The 14,557-nt window shown below is 38.7% G+C and overlaps 1 protein-coding gene across 11 annotated transcripts in view; it reads left to right on the top strand.

The window, feature by feature from the left end:
• Positions 1 to 14,557, top strand: part of CACNB2 (calcium voltage-gated channel auxiliary subunit beta 2) — a 252,517-nt gene that overhangs the window by 161,228 nt on the left and 76,732 nt on the right. For 8 of the 11 annotated variants that reach the window (XM_062633677.1, XM_062633675.1, XM_062633678.1 and 5 more), the window contains one exon: positions 2,725 to 2,844. In XM_062633677.1, the coding sequence (XP_062489661.1) occupies positions 2,725 to 2,844 (120 nt within the window). Of the gene's footprint in view, positions 1 to 1,153; positions 1,792 to 2,724; positions 2,845 to 14,557 lie in introns of those variants that run through there. The other 3 variants (XM_062633679.1, XM_062633685.1, XM_062633680.1) reach the window with 3 other exon arrangements.

Here is a 14,557-nt window from a genome sequence, read left to right as displayed (position 1 = left end):
ATAGCCAAATTTGCAAGGCGTTGGGAAGTTACAGCCCTCTGGTGATTTCCTAATGGACAAGATTTTCCAAAAATTTCCAGAAAAGTTTGAGTGTATTTGCTTTTATTTTCTGCTCTTTTGCTCTAGCTCAGTAGGCATTTTTGGTTTGGAAGATGGCTATAACATAGCAGATGTATTTGGACTCCTGTAAGCAAAATATCCCTTGGAGAATAATTTCCTTTATGTTAGCTCAAAGGCAGCTCATTAAACTCTGTGCTCGAGCTATTACAGTCCTCAGGAAAGAAAAAGGTAAAACATTTGGAAAGTTGAAATCTACCTTTAAACTGTCAGTTTAGTGGCAACTATTGTTTGCTCTAATAGTGGATAAAAGTAGGCTACTGCATCATTTGTGGTGGGGCAATTTTTTTGTTACACAGACATAAATCATGGCATGATTCAGTCCTTTGTGCTGACATACTGACAAGTGCATGACCACTGTTCTCAGCTGTGATGTCTGTTCTCTATTTTTCTCGTGTTTATATCACATATTTGTATATTTATTAAATTTCTGTGAATTTCTGTCAAAGGCAGGTTCTGCCATCAGCTGCAGTGATCTTTTCCAACTAGAATGTTGCATGTCTGTCAGTGAATCAGAAATGCCCTAGAAAACCGTTCCTTATCATGTTATTCCCATGTCAGTTTATGGAGGGGTACGGGGTATCTCTGATAAGCAGAATATAGAAATTCAATGTTTTGTTTGGCTTCTGCTATATTAGGATCTATTATTTATATGGTAAGTGGTGTGTTGCAGTTATCCTTTACTTCTTTCCTCTGCTTATGTCAAAAAAATTGTAAGCGGTGACTAGGGGGTTAAATTCCTGCTCAACAGGCATATTTTTGGATTTACGTTTTCTGTAAGAGAGCTGTGAGTGGAGCTCAGTGCTTTGCAGTGGAGGGAAGTGCTGCGTGACAGCACTGAGCATCCAAAGGAAAGGCAGCTTGTAGCAGACATACATGACGGGAAGGAGATGCTGTACCAGCTCTTCCAGTTTCGCAGGGACCTTGCATTTTCCAGCTGTTTACCCTTGAGATGTAAAATAGCAATTTGGCATAGGCTAACAACCCGGTGTGATGCGAGCATCTGCGTAAAAGGCTGCACATATGGAGCATGCCCAGTGATATGAACAGCCTATTACCCCACCCCCAGCCAATCTAGGAAGAGATGAAATGAACTTTGCACTTGCAAATGTCACTGAATACATTTTGCACAGGATTTTAAAAGGTTCTCCCTATAAGCACTATTTTTAACAGCCAAATCCGCCCCCCAAAACAGAAAGGAAAAAGCCCTAGGTATTTTTCTGCGGTTGATCTCAGTTTATGATCAGCTGGAGTATCTCTCACAGCATCTACCTGACGCCTAGTTTATTTTACATTTTTATCGTTCGAGTTAAGATTTTTGGAGCTGGTGCAGATTTTTGGGGTTTGTTTTTTTTTTAAATTATTATTATTTTTAATGATTTTAAATTTTTTACTGGCATGAGAAAATTTGAGAATTTAATTGTAGCAGAATACTTGGGGACAGTGAGGCTGCAAGCTTGAAAGGCAGAGGGAAGAGAAGGAAGGCTCTCAGAGCAGAGCATGGATAGGAAAGGAACAGTGATTCTGCGGTGCTCAGTGTGCACATGTTTTATGAGATCAGTGCCGGGCGCTGCAGCTGCGGACAATAACTGAGCTGTCTGGCTAATGAAGGCCACCTGGATCAGGCTTCTGAAAAGAGCCAAAGGAGGACGTCTGAAGAATTCTGATATCTGTGTAAGCCCTACGTTTTCATTATCGGCATGTATTATATGTATTGCAGGGAGGGAGAGAAAACAAGGAAGCAAGGAGATGACAGTTGTTTTCATTCTGATTGAATTCGCAGAACTCTATTTTGTATGCAGGGAGATGCAGAGGAAAAGCAGAGCTGTCATTATTTATAGAGCTGTTCTGGCATTGTGGCTGCTTCCATTGTGGTGATACGGGGATGTGTGTTGAGTCCAGACGGATTTTATTAGTTAGAAGTTGATTTGTGGTCATTTACATGTTTTGCTGAGAGGCAGAGATGGATATGAGCCATTTGCAGTTCTGTTGGGGAAAGTGTGTCAGGTAAAGAGGTTGCCCTAAAATAAAAATGGATAGCAAAGGTTAAATCTGTTAGCAAAGATATTGTGTAATAGTAATTATTGATACTGAATTTGCATTTTGATTATAAAAAGTCTGTTTCCTTGCAAGTACTGTCACTGTTTAGAGTTTTAATATTTAGGGAGCCATCCTTGAAGCTGCTGTGTGTCCTTCAGCCCTGCACTGCACCAGTGCTTTAACTGCAGAGCAACTGGCTTTCCTTGCTGAAAAGCACACAAATAAGAGCATGGGGGTAGTGCAGGAAATAAAACACTGGGGAAGACACCTGCACTTTTGGAAAGTCCCCAGAAGAAAATATTCACCTAGGCATAATTTTTCTTACTGACTTTGGGGTAGTTATTTTCTATTTATTTGGAGTATTTATTTTCTAAGTATTTTGAGGTAGTTATTTTCTATTTATTTTGGGTAGTTATTTTCTAACTGCTTTGGGATATTTTCCTTTCAAGGGTACAAAAGTAAAAGACAAGATTTATAACCCCTTCTGCTGGGGGGCTTTTGTGCTGTTGATTTGGGGGTTTTAACACTAAAACAACTTGTGACATTATTTTCCTTTTTCTTGTGCAGGGTTCGGCGGACTCCTACACCAGCCGTCCATCTGATTCAGATGTATCTCTGGAAGAAGACAGGGAAGCAGTGCGGAGAGAGGCAGAGCGACAGGCCCAGGCACAGCTGGAAAAAGCAAAGGTAAAGTGTTTTTTCATGTCACAAACTCATAAAATGTTCAGCTTTAAAGGACTGGCATCCATTAGCGACACAAATGTTACTAATGTGTTAACATACAGTGTAAGACCTCTTCTAAAGATTTTCCAGACAGCAGTAGAAAGGAGATTTTCCAGGAAAAATCACTTAGAATCAGTTTTCCATAGAAGGCATTTGATTGGCTTTTGTTTTCAGAAGAATCTTATCTAAATATGTGCACTTCTGCTTTTATTGAATGCACACATTTATTGTGGTGTATAGGGTCAAAGCTTTGAGTTCTTACTGAAAGATGTTTGTGAAAGTTTACCCATGGGTCCCTATGGCACTCAAAACTTACAGTTCTAGAAATCAGCCCTCGAGCATCCTATTCATCTCCCTTCAGTGAAAGATCAGTCCCTACAAGTCATATGTAAACAAGGAGAATCTGTTAAAAAGGTCTTTTTTTTTCCTGAAGACTTCACTGACTTCCTTACAGTTTGTGTGTTAAATGACCCTGTGAGCAATATGCTCTAGGACTTGTTAAGATTTCTCCTTTTATCTCCATGCTCCTGGCAGATAGTGACAATTTAGTAAGGAAATACTAAAAGAGCTTTAGGTTCTTGCTGTGTTTGTATATTTTCCATGAAATGCATTTAGGACTGTGAGGGGTTTAGCAGTGAAAGGGTATGGGCTTGTTTTTCTTTCATGTGTGCTGTATCTTTAAATACTATTGCATCTGTAAAAATCATGTTCATCTTATTTGCTATCATTTACTTATAACTTCGTCCTGGTTTTTTTGTTTTTTTATATGCTATCATCTGCCAGATCTCAGTGTATTACTGTTTTCCAAGGTTTGTTTTTACATTTTTGTATGTAATATCTAAATATTTAAATACACTATTGAGGTCCCTCCTCAGATCGACCTGATCTGCATTTCTCTCTCACTTTCTCTCTGACTCCCCTCCTCCATTTTGCCTTGGTTTTTATTTTACTGTTTCTTTTTCCACTGCCAGATTTGCCCATTTATGCCACCTGTTTTACAAGGGCTCTTCAGAAATTAGGAGTCCAGATCATTGAACTGAGCATCTGATTGCTAGTTGACGACCAGGTCCATTACTAATACGGTACTATAATGCACAGGCAGACAGCTTAATCAGGCCAGAAAACTTGAACAAGGAAGCCAAAGATAGGGGTGGAGTGGAGTTGTTAATTGTTAACTGATATTTAATAAGAGCTCCTAAAGCAAATTTTTAATGAGCTGCTGCAACTTGCCCACTGTAGGAGATGCTGAACATCTCTTTGAACTTGGGTCTTGCTGTCCCGGGATCAGTATAGCAGAAACTCAAAAGAAGCAGCCCGCTTCTTCCCTTCCACCTTGCATCTTAGAGATGTTGCTGATCGTAATCAGGAGTCTCAGTTGTATCAGGGTTGCTTTTTGCTAGTTTGAGATTTCTGTGCTCCTAGGAAAGGTAATAAAGGCTGCCATGAAATTCAGGTGGAGTGTTGGATTTTATCAGTAAATGTACAACCTTTAAAAGAAGAGTTGAAGCAATAATATCTTGCAGACTAATCAGGGTAGCAGTACAGCACTTACTGCTGAACTGATGCATCTCTTAGTGAGCAGTAAATCTATGCGAGTGTTGCTATGGGAATTTGGCTTACTGATGCTGGCTTGAATGCATGGACAGCCCTTATGTAATATTCATGACCTCTAGCACTGCTGCTGTTGTAGCTTGTAGAGAAACTGCTAGCAGACCCTGACTTCTTAAAACTGTTTTTCTATACATCAAACCAATGTTCTCACTCCAGCTGGCATAAGATATAGCATCTAGGTCTGACACCGTCTGAAACTGTAAGACAACTTGCAAACAGTCAAAGTAGCAAAGGCGCTGCCAAAACCGTCCTGCTATGACAATGGGTAGTTCCAGTCATATAGAAAACACAAAATGAATTATTTAAATCATTTGTGCTTAAAAATGGATTAAAGCTGGAGCTACATTAGCATTTTTGTTTCTCTAGTCAAATGTTAAAAATCATTCCAGGCTGTAATGGAATCATTTTATGCAGAGGCTGTAACTGTATAATATTTAGTCTAGTGTAATATTTGAATTAATAGTATTAACTAAAATATTATATGCATTTGGTGCTTCCTTTGAAGTAAATGTTTAAAAAGACATAAAGTAAACCTAACCAAGTAGATCTGAAATATGACAGGGTGTGCTTTCCTGCCTTTATTGGTGATTCAGTCCTTCACCTCCCTCAAACACAGTAAAATTAATGAAGCAGTAACTTCTGCTGGTGCTGCCTGGCTCCCATGTGCCCTCAGACCTGTTTCCTGCAGGTAGCAGGTTTTGCTGCCTGCTCTCCTTGGTTGGCTTGCCTTTGCCTTGGCTGGCTATCAATCGGGCAGAGCCAAGTGACGCAGCTGCTTTAACTTTTTGCTTTTCCAGATTGTGACTGGAAGTGTTGGTCCTAAATAAAGTCATTACAATTGTATTTGTCACAGGAATTAGAAGAGGGTGACATACATGAATAATGCAGCGGTGGAGGGAAAATGATAATGAATTAAGGGTAGATAAAAAACTATTGAACTGTGTCACTCATACAATGAAACCAGTTTAATGACATCCATTTTCCTTCCTCACAGCTAGGGAAAACACCTTAAATGGAAAAGAAAAATATAGTAATAAAGCACATGATGGCAAATGTTTGGGAAGATTTTAAGATTTTTAAATTCGGATTTTAATGGATTCTAAGTGTTTGTGTAACATAAAGCCAGAATATAATATGCATATATGTTACCTATCCAAACAGGCAAAATAAAACCTAAAAAGCTTGTCAGAAAATACATGTTCTGGCCATTTTTATTTATTTATTTTATACAAGCATTGCTTCTCTGGAAAATGGCTAAGTATGTTTTGCTGACTCACTTTGTCATGTGACTTACTGTAAGGAAGGTGGGGCCACAGAAGCATGTTTGGAGTCACCCAGGGATGGAAAATTAAGAGACAACTGATGAGGATACCTGCAGTCCAGCAGCTAATCCCAAGGGTAACAGATATTCAAATGAAGCTGTTAAACTTGAAGCCGAGATGAAATGTTCTTGGTTAGAACAGTTTAGCAACGCAAATGCAGAACGGGTTTTGGGGTTTGGTTTGGGTTTGTTTTGTTTTATTTTTAAATAGAAAAAAAAAAGGTATTTCAAAGCATTGAGGATTTTCTCGGTGTCCTCCTCATAGTCCTTGGCACGTGGCTAGGATAAAGAGGACCTGTGCTGTGGCTGAGCAGAGCATCCTAACAATTCCCAAATCTCAGGGCTTGTACTGATACTTAACTGGATTTCCCATTTCTATAAAAACATGAATCTTCAGCATTCACAAGTCACAAATAAATAAAAAGCCCAATGATATTAACTGCTTTTAGTGTTAATATTTTAAAAATCGACACTTCTACAGAGAAAAGCTTTTTAGTTTTGAAGAGTGGGGATTAAAAATAAATGATAGTAAGTAAAGATATTTTTTGTCCATTCCTTGTGAGTATTCAGTTAGTTATCCTTTAAAATATTGCATCAAGCGAGAGGGATGAGATCAAAGGAAAATTGTGAGGTACAAGTATTAGTGAGACCTTTAAATTCAGTACTAAATGAGCTAAAGTTTGCACATAAGAAAGGGGACTTGAATAATGAATTGCAGCCCTCTTTAGTGCTGGTAAAGTGAATTCACCTATTTTGTTGATTTCTTTTGCCTCAATAAAGCACATCATACTTACGAACTAGTTTTCGACTGACATACAGTTAGTCAGGTGATCTACAAACCTCCTCTTCTGCAAGAGCAATTTCTTCTCTTCAGTCCCTTCTCTTTAATTTTTTAGATTCTGCCTCTTTGTATTTTTCTTCTGTGAGCTCCTTATGCAGAGACAATTTCCAAATGAGATCTGTAGAATATTTTCAGCACTTTGGAAAATGACTTTTTTTATTCTTTCAGTTAGTTCTAATACTTTGGGTGCTGAAAGCATCAGTTAATAATCCAGGCTCTGATTCTCACATTTGACTAAGGCACAGCCCTATGCTCTTTGTTCTCTGTTAGGAATTGGTCTTTACAGTCTTTGGTCCTGAAACTTCTTAAATGTCTGTCAAAGTAAGATTGTGATGTTCCAGAAGTCAGTGTGTATGTGTCCGTAATAGAAAATCTCAGTTCCCCTCAGCTCTGCTTTGTTTGCAAACCCCCTAATGCTCTACTGCTGGCATCCTTTTAGGAGTTTGTTAAAACTTGAAATATCCATAGTACTAAAATGTCATTTAAATCGTGTTTATGTTAAGATGGGGAGCCACTGAAATTTTGATGCCAGACATCCCTTTGCTGGCTATTGAGCAATAATATAAGCTGTCGTGTTTTGCTTTCTTGATGTGTACTGTGGTAATAGTGATGGCTTGTGACTATGAGTAATAATGCAATGTCTTAAGTGTAATTCATTGCCTCCATGCATGGGTTGGGGACCAGAGCTTTGAAACATGTGGCAGGCTGGGATAATGCCTATATATCCCTGCAAGGCTGAAGGCATGAAAAAGATTGTCAGATGTAATTATTCAGTGCAGTGTGCCAAGACTAGCTATTTAAGTATTTATTCACTCTCAGACAGGTTCCACAGCCTCTGAATTACCCCATGTTGCTAGCAGGCAGCCGCAAAGCTAGTTAAGGTATGTCTGTTTAAGCTGCAGTAGCATTTTTGACAGACCAGGCATACCCATCACCTCGATGCGTGTCCTTATATTATGTCAGCTTGTTCCATCATGGAGCCTCTTTCTACTTTGTCTCAATTATGAGGACATTATGGTGCTCAACAGCACCCAAAGCCACAGCAACATAGGGTAGTGCTCTGTGTCAACTGTCAACTGTGTATGGTAATATTTTTGCCATTGATTTCTTCTCATTTGCCCTTTTGTTTTAAAATACTTCCATTGCATGTTATCATTTAGATAGCTAATGTTGCGTGTCACAGTTGCTGGGATTACATGGGAGCTGGCATAGTGGTCTAGCTGGAAATAAATGAGTTGTTGATCCAAAAGTACAGTTGCAAATCTGGCTGTTGCTTAGCTGCAGGGGAGTTCTGCATTGCTGGATCTGCTCGAATCAGGTTACAGAAACTGGTTTTCTTCATTTTCTTCATTTCTGCTGCTTTTTCTTAGGCTGTAACACTGGGACATAAAGCAGCTCCCTTTATACTGCTGTCCGTGAACTGCAGGGTTTTTTGTTTGTATTCATGATCTCTTTTCGTCTTCAATTTAAGTGTACACACTTGTTCTACACTAGTGCTTGTCATTATGTTGGTTACTTCCTCAAACAGTTTATCTGTTTTCACTGTTGGGCTGCAGTGTTTGGAGGCTGGAATTGTTTCTTCCCAGGATTCTCGGGAATCAAATGCTCCAGCAAAAGTACCCCCTCTAATTAAAAAACATCTGTTGTCTCACTCATACTGTGATTACAAAGTGACCAAATCTGTTTCGTAAGTATCCTTTTGTCTCCTGCTTCTTAAGTACAAAAAGAGTGAAGGGATATTAGCCTAGCTAACTGTAGATAGATCCTTTAGTATCCTGTTGTTCTTCAAATAATCAGTGGAAAGAGATAAATTGTGTCTGTGGAACAGAGAGACAAGACTGAGAAAAAGTCCTGAGGACAAGCACGGCTCTTCTGCCTGCTCTCACCTGTGGCTTTCACACACGCCTGCATGCTTCCTTCATGCTATGTCTCGGCTCTGACTTTCATGATTAGATTATCTATATGATTAGTTTACTGTGTGAAGGGCAGCATTACAAATGTTACTTCTGAAAATGAAACCAGTAGCTTGGGCGGTGGTGACCAGTGGGTCTGGGTGTTGGGCCAGGTGCTGGTGTGGGGATGAGCAGAAGGGTTGTGGGAACTGCATGAGAGGTTAAGAAGTGGCTTTGGGGATGTTTATAGACTGGTGGGGAGTGAGAGTGGTTGACGGGCCCCAGGGTGGGAGAAATGAAGGCATGCCTTTGCAGGCTGCTCAGGCTGGCACAAAAGTGAACGCTTTTGCTGGTGTTAGAGGTAGATGCTGCTGGTCAAAGTAATTTCCAATTAAAATATATATGGCCTGGTTCATTAACTTTCTTTAGGTTTCTTGAGTCTGATTCACTTTTGCCAACATCCATACTGTCTACTGTGCTGTAATCCAGAACATCACTTTTCTCAGCAGCTGATCTAGCTATCTGAATGCCATGGGGTTTTAAGCAGCTAACATACATTTGTACTCTTAGAATACTGTTTCAAAAATAGAGGGGGAAAATAGGATTTCAGGGCACAGGCCATTGTTAAAGGTAGTTAAAATGTTTTTAATCACCTTATGGTAAATGCTGACCTTTTTGCATCTGTAATATCTATTTTGGGGTTAATTTACATAATTTTATCTTTTCTGTCTCCTACATGATTAATGTATATTTTCCATTTCAATTCCAGCTTACTGTAGAATCTCTCTGGAGATTTTTTATTTTTTTTTTTTTTGGTGGGGTGGGGGCACCTTTTCGTAAATCTTTCATTTTTCTAAAATTAAGGCTGTAAAATGTTTTCAAGGTAGGCATTACTGATGCAGGTTTATACAAGCGTTAGGGCTCTTAGTTATTCTTGAGTTTGGTAAAATACAGGATTTTGAATGTGTTTATATCTCTGTGTGTTTATACATTATATATATCCATACACACATCTTTGCATATATGGATATACATTTGTCTATGGGTCTGCATGTATTAGATAATTAGCACTGGTGACTTGAACTGGCTGTTCATGTTCTACAGCTGGTAACTTCCTGGTGTTGCACCACAGGATTAACTTGAGAGGAAACAGAAGGGGTTTAGCTGAGAACAAAGTTACCCTGTGATCAGAGTTGGTAGTGGACAGCCACCAGCTTTCTGGAAGCAGGAAGTGGATTAAAGGTTTCAGTGCAGGCTCACCTTGCAGAGGTACCCCAGCTAACACTGGCCTATGTGATGTGGTGTGGTGGCTCAGAGAAAGACTCGTTTGGACAATGAAAGCATTATGCTTTCTGCTGTTGTACAAAAGCGGCTATTTTCCAACCAGTTCAGGAACTAACCTGATTGCTGTTAGAGCAGACACCTGGCTGATGTGTCTTATTATGCAGGGAAGTATGTGTCATTTACAGCTAAAACAAGCCCCCAGACACAGTTCTTGAGTCCTTGGCAAAGATCTATATCCCCTCCCTCCTCGCTAGCCCACTTTACCAAAAAAACAGGAAGGAAGAAAGAATAAAAAATTAGGTAACCCTAACATTACATGCAAGATGCCAGTGAGTTCTAACTATAGGTAGCAGTAGAGTGCTTTGATACGTAATTAGACTGATGTTAGGTGCCAATTCAATAGTGCTTCCTTTGGAAATTTAATATTAGTTAAATGAACAAGTCACTGGTTTTATAAAACTTAAGAAAAATCAGTAGGAGACCCTTAAGTAAACCTGTGATACCCGGGAGGAAGATGCTCTGCATTCCCAGGCTAGGAACATTTTAAGTGCAAAACTCGAACTATGAAGAGTGTCTGGATTCTGCATAATTCATAGTATAAGAGAAAGGAATTAAAAATGAAGATTGGGTTTTATTCCCAAATTCAATATGATGCAGAATATGCAATGATTAAAGTCTCTATTTCATACCTTTAAAATTAAAGTGTATATGCTGAGATACATTTTAGGCTGCCACAACATAGCAAAGATGAAACAGGCATTTATCCTATGTGAAAGTATCAGGTAACCTTTGTGGAAGTATGGAAGAGCATTTACCCTTCTCACTCCATTTTTGTGATGTAAATGTCACCAATGAGTTCTAGTCATACAACTTACAACTACATAGTTTCATTTTTACTTATTTGATTGAACAAGTTCAGCTCTAATAGCAAGCAAGCAAATACTTACATTGGATCTGATATGAGATCTTAATATGTGTTTCAGGTGGCGTTCTCTTGCTTTAGATGAGATAGTACCCACTGAAATATTACTTCTTGCAGCTGTTTCTCTTGAAAACCCTTCTTCTTGCTAAATAAATTAAAAGGATAATGGTTTCATCCAGGATTTTTTATTTAAATCCAAGTTTATTGGTAGCAAGACACATGCAAATAGTACCGACATTCTGAAAAGTGATAGAATGTCAAGAGATACAACTGTGCAGACAATTCAGATTAATGCTGCTGGATACAATCCAGGGGTTTCTCCCATTTTCTTTTTCTTTACTTCACTTGGTGTCCTCCCTATCCATATTTGGGTAACTTTAGCATACTGTTATTGTTATATTACTTTTTTGTTTATTCTTTTGATTGCCTCCAATAGCTGACATTAAAATGTGAACTTTGATTATTCTTAGAAGTGAGGCTTCTTTCTTTCTTGTAGGAATGTTTGGTAAGATAAAATTTTCCCAGATTTTCTGACTCATAAAATGATCTTTCTGTGCTAACAGCTTATGAGTGTAAAATTTGTACTTTTATGTTCCTGGAAAGCTATGATAGTACCTTGGTGGTAAAAGAAAGTATTTAGATAAATATATGACTACAATACATATGAACAAGATTGTCCTTTATTCTTATTTGTCAAATCTTATCAGGTATAAACCTATTCTCAAGGTGATTTCTTGTTTACTGTATCTAGAATCCAAAATTCAGTTTGAAAATTGATTCTTTATTTTCAGTATTTGGAACAGATCTGCATTTGACAGGTATGAAGACAGGGATGCAATCCATGGTTTGGGTTTTTATTGTGTAAATGTACTTGTGGTTATTGATCTGCAAGCCATCGTTTTTCAGTGCCTGGATAAAAAGTGAAGAGAAAAGTATCTTGAAAGGGAAGGCAAAGGATCAAACTGCAGCTGCGTTGATTATTTTGACTGGAGATGTCAGATTGTTGAAATGAGAGAAGAGATGCACTTGCTGCTTTTTTGGCTTCATCCGTTCTGCCAATTATTTGAAAATTAAGTTTTAAAAAGTTGTTGGATTCTAATATTTCACTTGGGGTGAAATAGATGAACAGAAAGCACTTGGGGTTACTGTAACTCCGGATCACCTCTGTCTGTCGTAAGATAAATGCTTCCTGAATGAAATGAAAATGAGAAGAAATGCTGAGTACCTGCCATCTTGCAAATCAGCTCTGCACATTGCTTTTAGTAATCAACAGTAATAAGTGGCAGTGATTGCAAAGACAAATGTATTCCTGACTTTTAGGAGCAGTCAAATTACAGCTGAAAGTATCCTTCCCGGAGGAGCAGTAAGGGAATTTATCACATTTATCCCAGCTATTTCATTATTTTGACCCTTTATTCACCTTTGGCAGTGAGGCGTGTGACTCACCCACAAAGTACCAATTTCCTTGCCTTCCCCGCTGGTGTTTCCTGGTAGTTTAATCCAGTGAACTTTCTGGTTCAACTGTCTGGTTGAGGGCTGCACATGGACCTGTCTTCTCTTGCTGCCTTTCTGGAGCTCAGGCTGTCTGCTGCAGACACAGGGATGTGACATTACATTCCCTCACAGGAAGGTGAAAAAGAGTGGTGTTTCCAGTGCCTGTCCCCACTGAACTGGCTTTGACCTTGGAACACAGATAAGTTCAGCAGCTTGTGACAAAGGATATGTGGCAGCAGTTGAAACCCTTTTTTTGTTCCTCACAAAGGGAAGGATTTCTTACTCCTAGTTTTAAACTCTACTGAGCATAAAATCACCAGATTCTAATCATAACTGTATTTGTCGTGTTTGCCTTCCAGAGCAAGAGCTTATCTTGACATTAGACTCAGTGCTGGGTAAAATCTCCAAGGAAAACTCTCAAACCAAGAGTTTCTCTTGAAAGCCTGTGATTAAAGCACAAGCCTGAGGATGAGGGGAGGTCAGGGAAGGGAAAGCAGAGCAAAAGAGTTCTGGAAAGGAGCAGACGTGAATTGCTTTGCACAGCCTCATTCTGTGATGCAGTTTGAATAAAATCTGTTGGGAAGGAGGAGACGTAGGGAGTTAAACATTGACATTCTTGAGCAGGTTTGAAAAACTTGACTTCTACCTTGCATTTCTCCAACTTGACAGTCTTTCCCTCGCACCTTTTGATTATGCTGTGTCTCTCTGGCAACATACTTCCACGGCAGTGGCTTTGATTCCAGAGCATTAGTGTAAGAAGTTTCTATTCAAGCTGCTCAGTTCATTTATTTTGGTAGGTTGATTTCTAAACCAGGTCAGTTAAGCACAATGCGCACAGTGCAGTGTCATAGGCAGCCGTATGCTATGACGTGGGGACATGGATGGAGACCGAGTGCTCCATACCACAAGACTGAAAAAGTAAGTGTACCCTTTTCACCTGAGAAACCTATCTTCTCCTGCCTGGGATAGGATCTTGTGCTTAACTTACCACTGATACTAGTTTCTTATATAGCAGCACATGCTGTTGGTTGTTCACCAGTCCAAGTGAATTTGATTGCTCTTCAGGGCTTTCCTCAGGAGCTGTCCGATATGAACAGGGTTATGCCTACACTCTTGTTACTTGATCCCAGGAAAAGGGGCAAGACATGAAAGGGCATAAAGCAATGGATCTGCATTATCTTCTTCACTCTGTTATGAATTGAGAAGATTTTATTTTGGTCTCAAAATTGCATGTTTCCATATTTCTTCCTGAATGTCTGTGGCAAATGCAGGCTAGAAATTTTGCCGAATGCAGTCTGGTGGATAGTTGTGTTTCCACAGTCAGGAGTAAGTGTGTATTTTCTCTCTAAAATTCAGTGTGTGTTGCAGCAGTTTCCCTGTATTCATGAGCTATAGGCTCTCTGCCATTACTGTAGGACTGTTGCACACTAATCCAGGAATGAAATTAAGCATAATTTAACAGCTGGAACATATAATATCAATACCATCCTGTATGCATCTTTCATGTAATCACAAAAATGTTCTTTGATACCTTTTTCTATGTTTTATTCATCACTGGGCTCTTGAAGCTATAATCATTTATTCTAGGCACCATGAATATCTGTCCTTGTGCATGACTTCCCAGGGATTCTCCCTGTATGTTTTAATCCTGATTTGAAGCTGTCACCACAGTGGTCTTTTGTATAAAAAAAACCCACAACACTACATGTAATAAATCATGGCCACTAAAGCAAACTCTTTTATGGGAGTCTGGAAGTGCAGAGATGAAAGGCTACTAAATATGCCATAACTGTATCTTATTCTCAAATGTTTGTATGAAACTAAAATTCATCATCATTAATAGCAGAAATTTTATTAATTGTGAACACAGAGACACTTCTCTTTGAAAGTGATAAAAATTAATGCCTTACTGTTATTGTCAAGGTTCTTATGTATATATATAAAACAAAATAACTTCAAGTCATAAATCCATTTATTTTGAGATATTGCAGAAAGAATATGTTTGTTTAGTGAGATGGTTCATTTAGGCGATCATATAGAGTATTAATGGCAGTATTGCAATGATACTGTCTGTTCAGATTCTGTTTATACATATAATCGTAGCATCAAGCTCTAGATGTTATAAAAAATACTACGCAGATTCTTTTCAAAAGCTATGGAAAAGAAGTCTTGATTTTCATTGATAAACTCATTTCTTTTCAGAAATCTCTATAAACCACAGCCAACTCAAGAACTTCCATGTCAAAACCTGTGAGCATTCTTTTCCCTGTTAAAATTAGTGGGTTTCTTTTGAATAGTTTAAGTAGAAGTAA

This window comes from Pezoporus occidentalis, unplaced genomic scaffold (assembly GCF_034315485.1).
Source record: "Pezoporus occidentalis ecotype Australia unplaced genomic scaffold, CSIRO_AGI_Poc_V1 ctg40, whole genome shotgun sequence".
NCBI classification, from domain to species: Eukaryota; Metazoa; Chordata; class Aves; order Psittaciformes; family Psittacidae; genus Pezoporus; species Pezoporus occidentalis.
The sequence above is the reverse complement of the archived record's forward strand: the minus strand, read 5'-3'. Positions and strand labels throughout refer to the sequence as shown.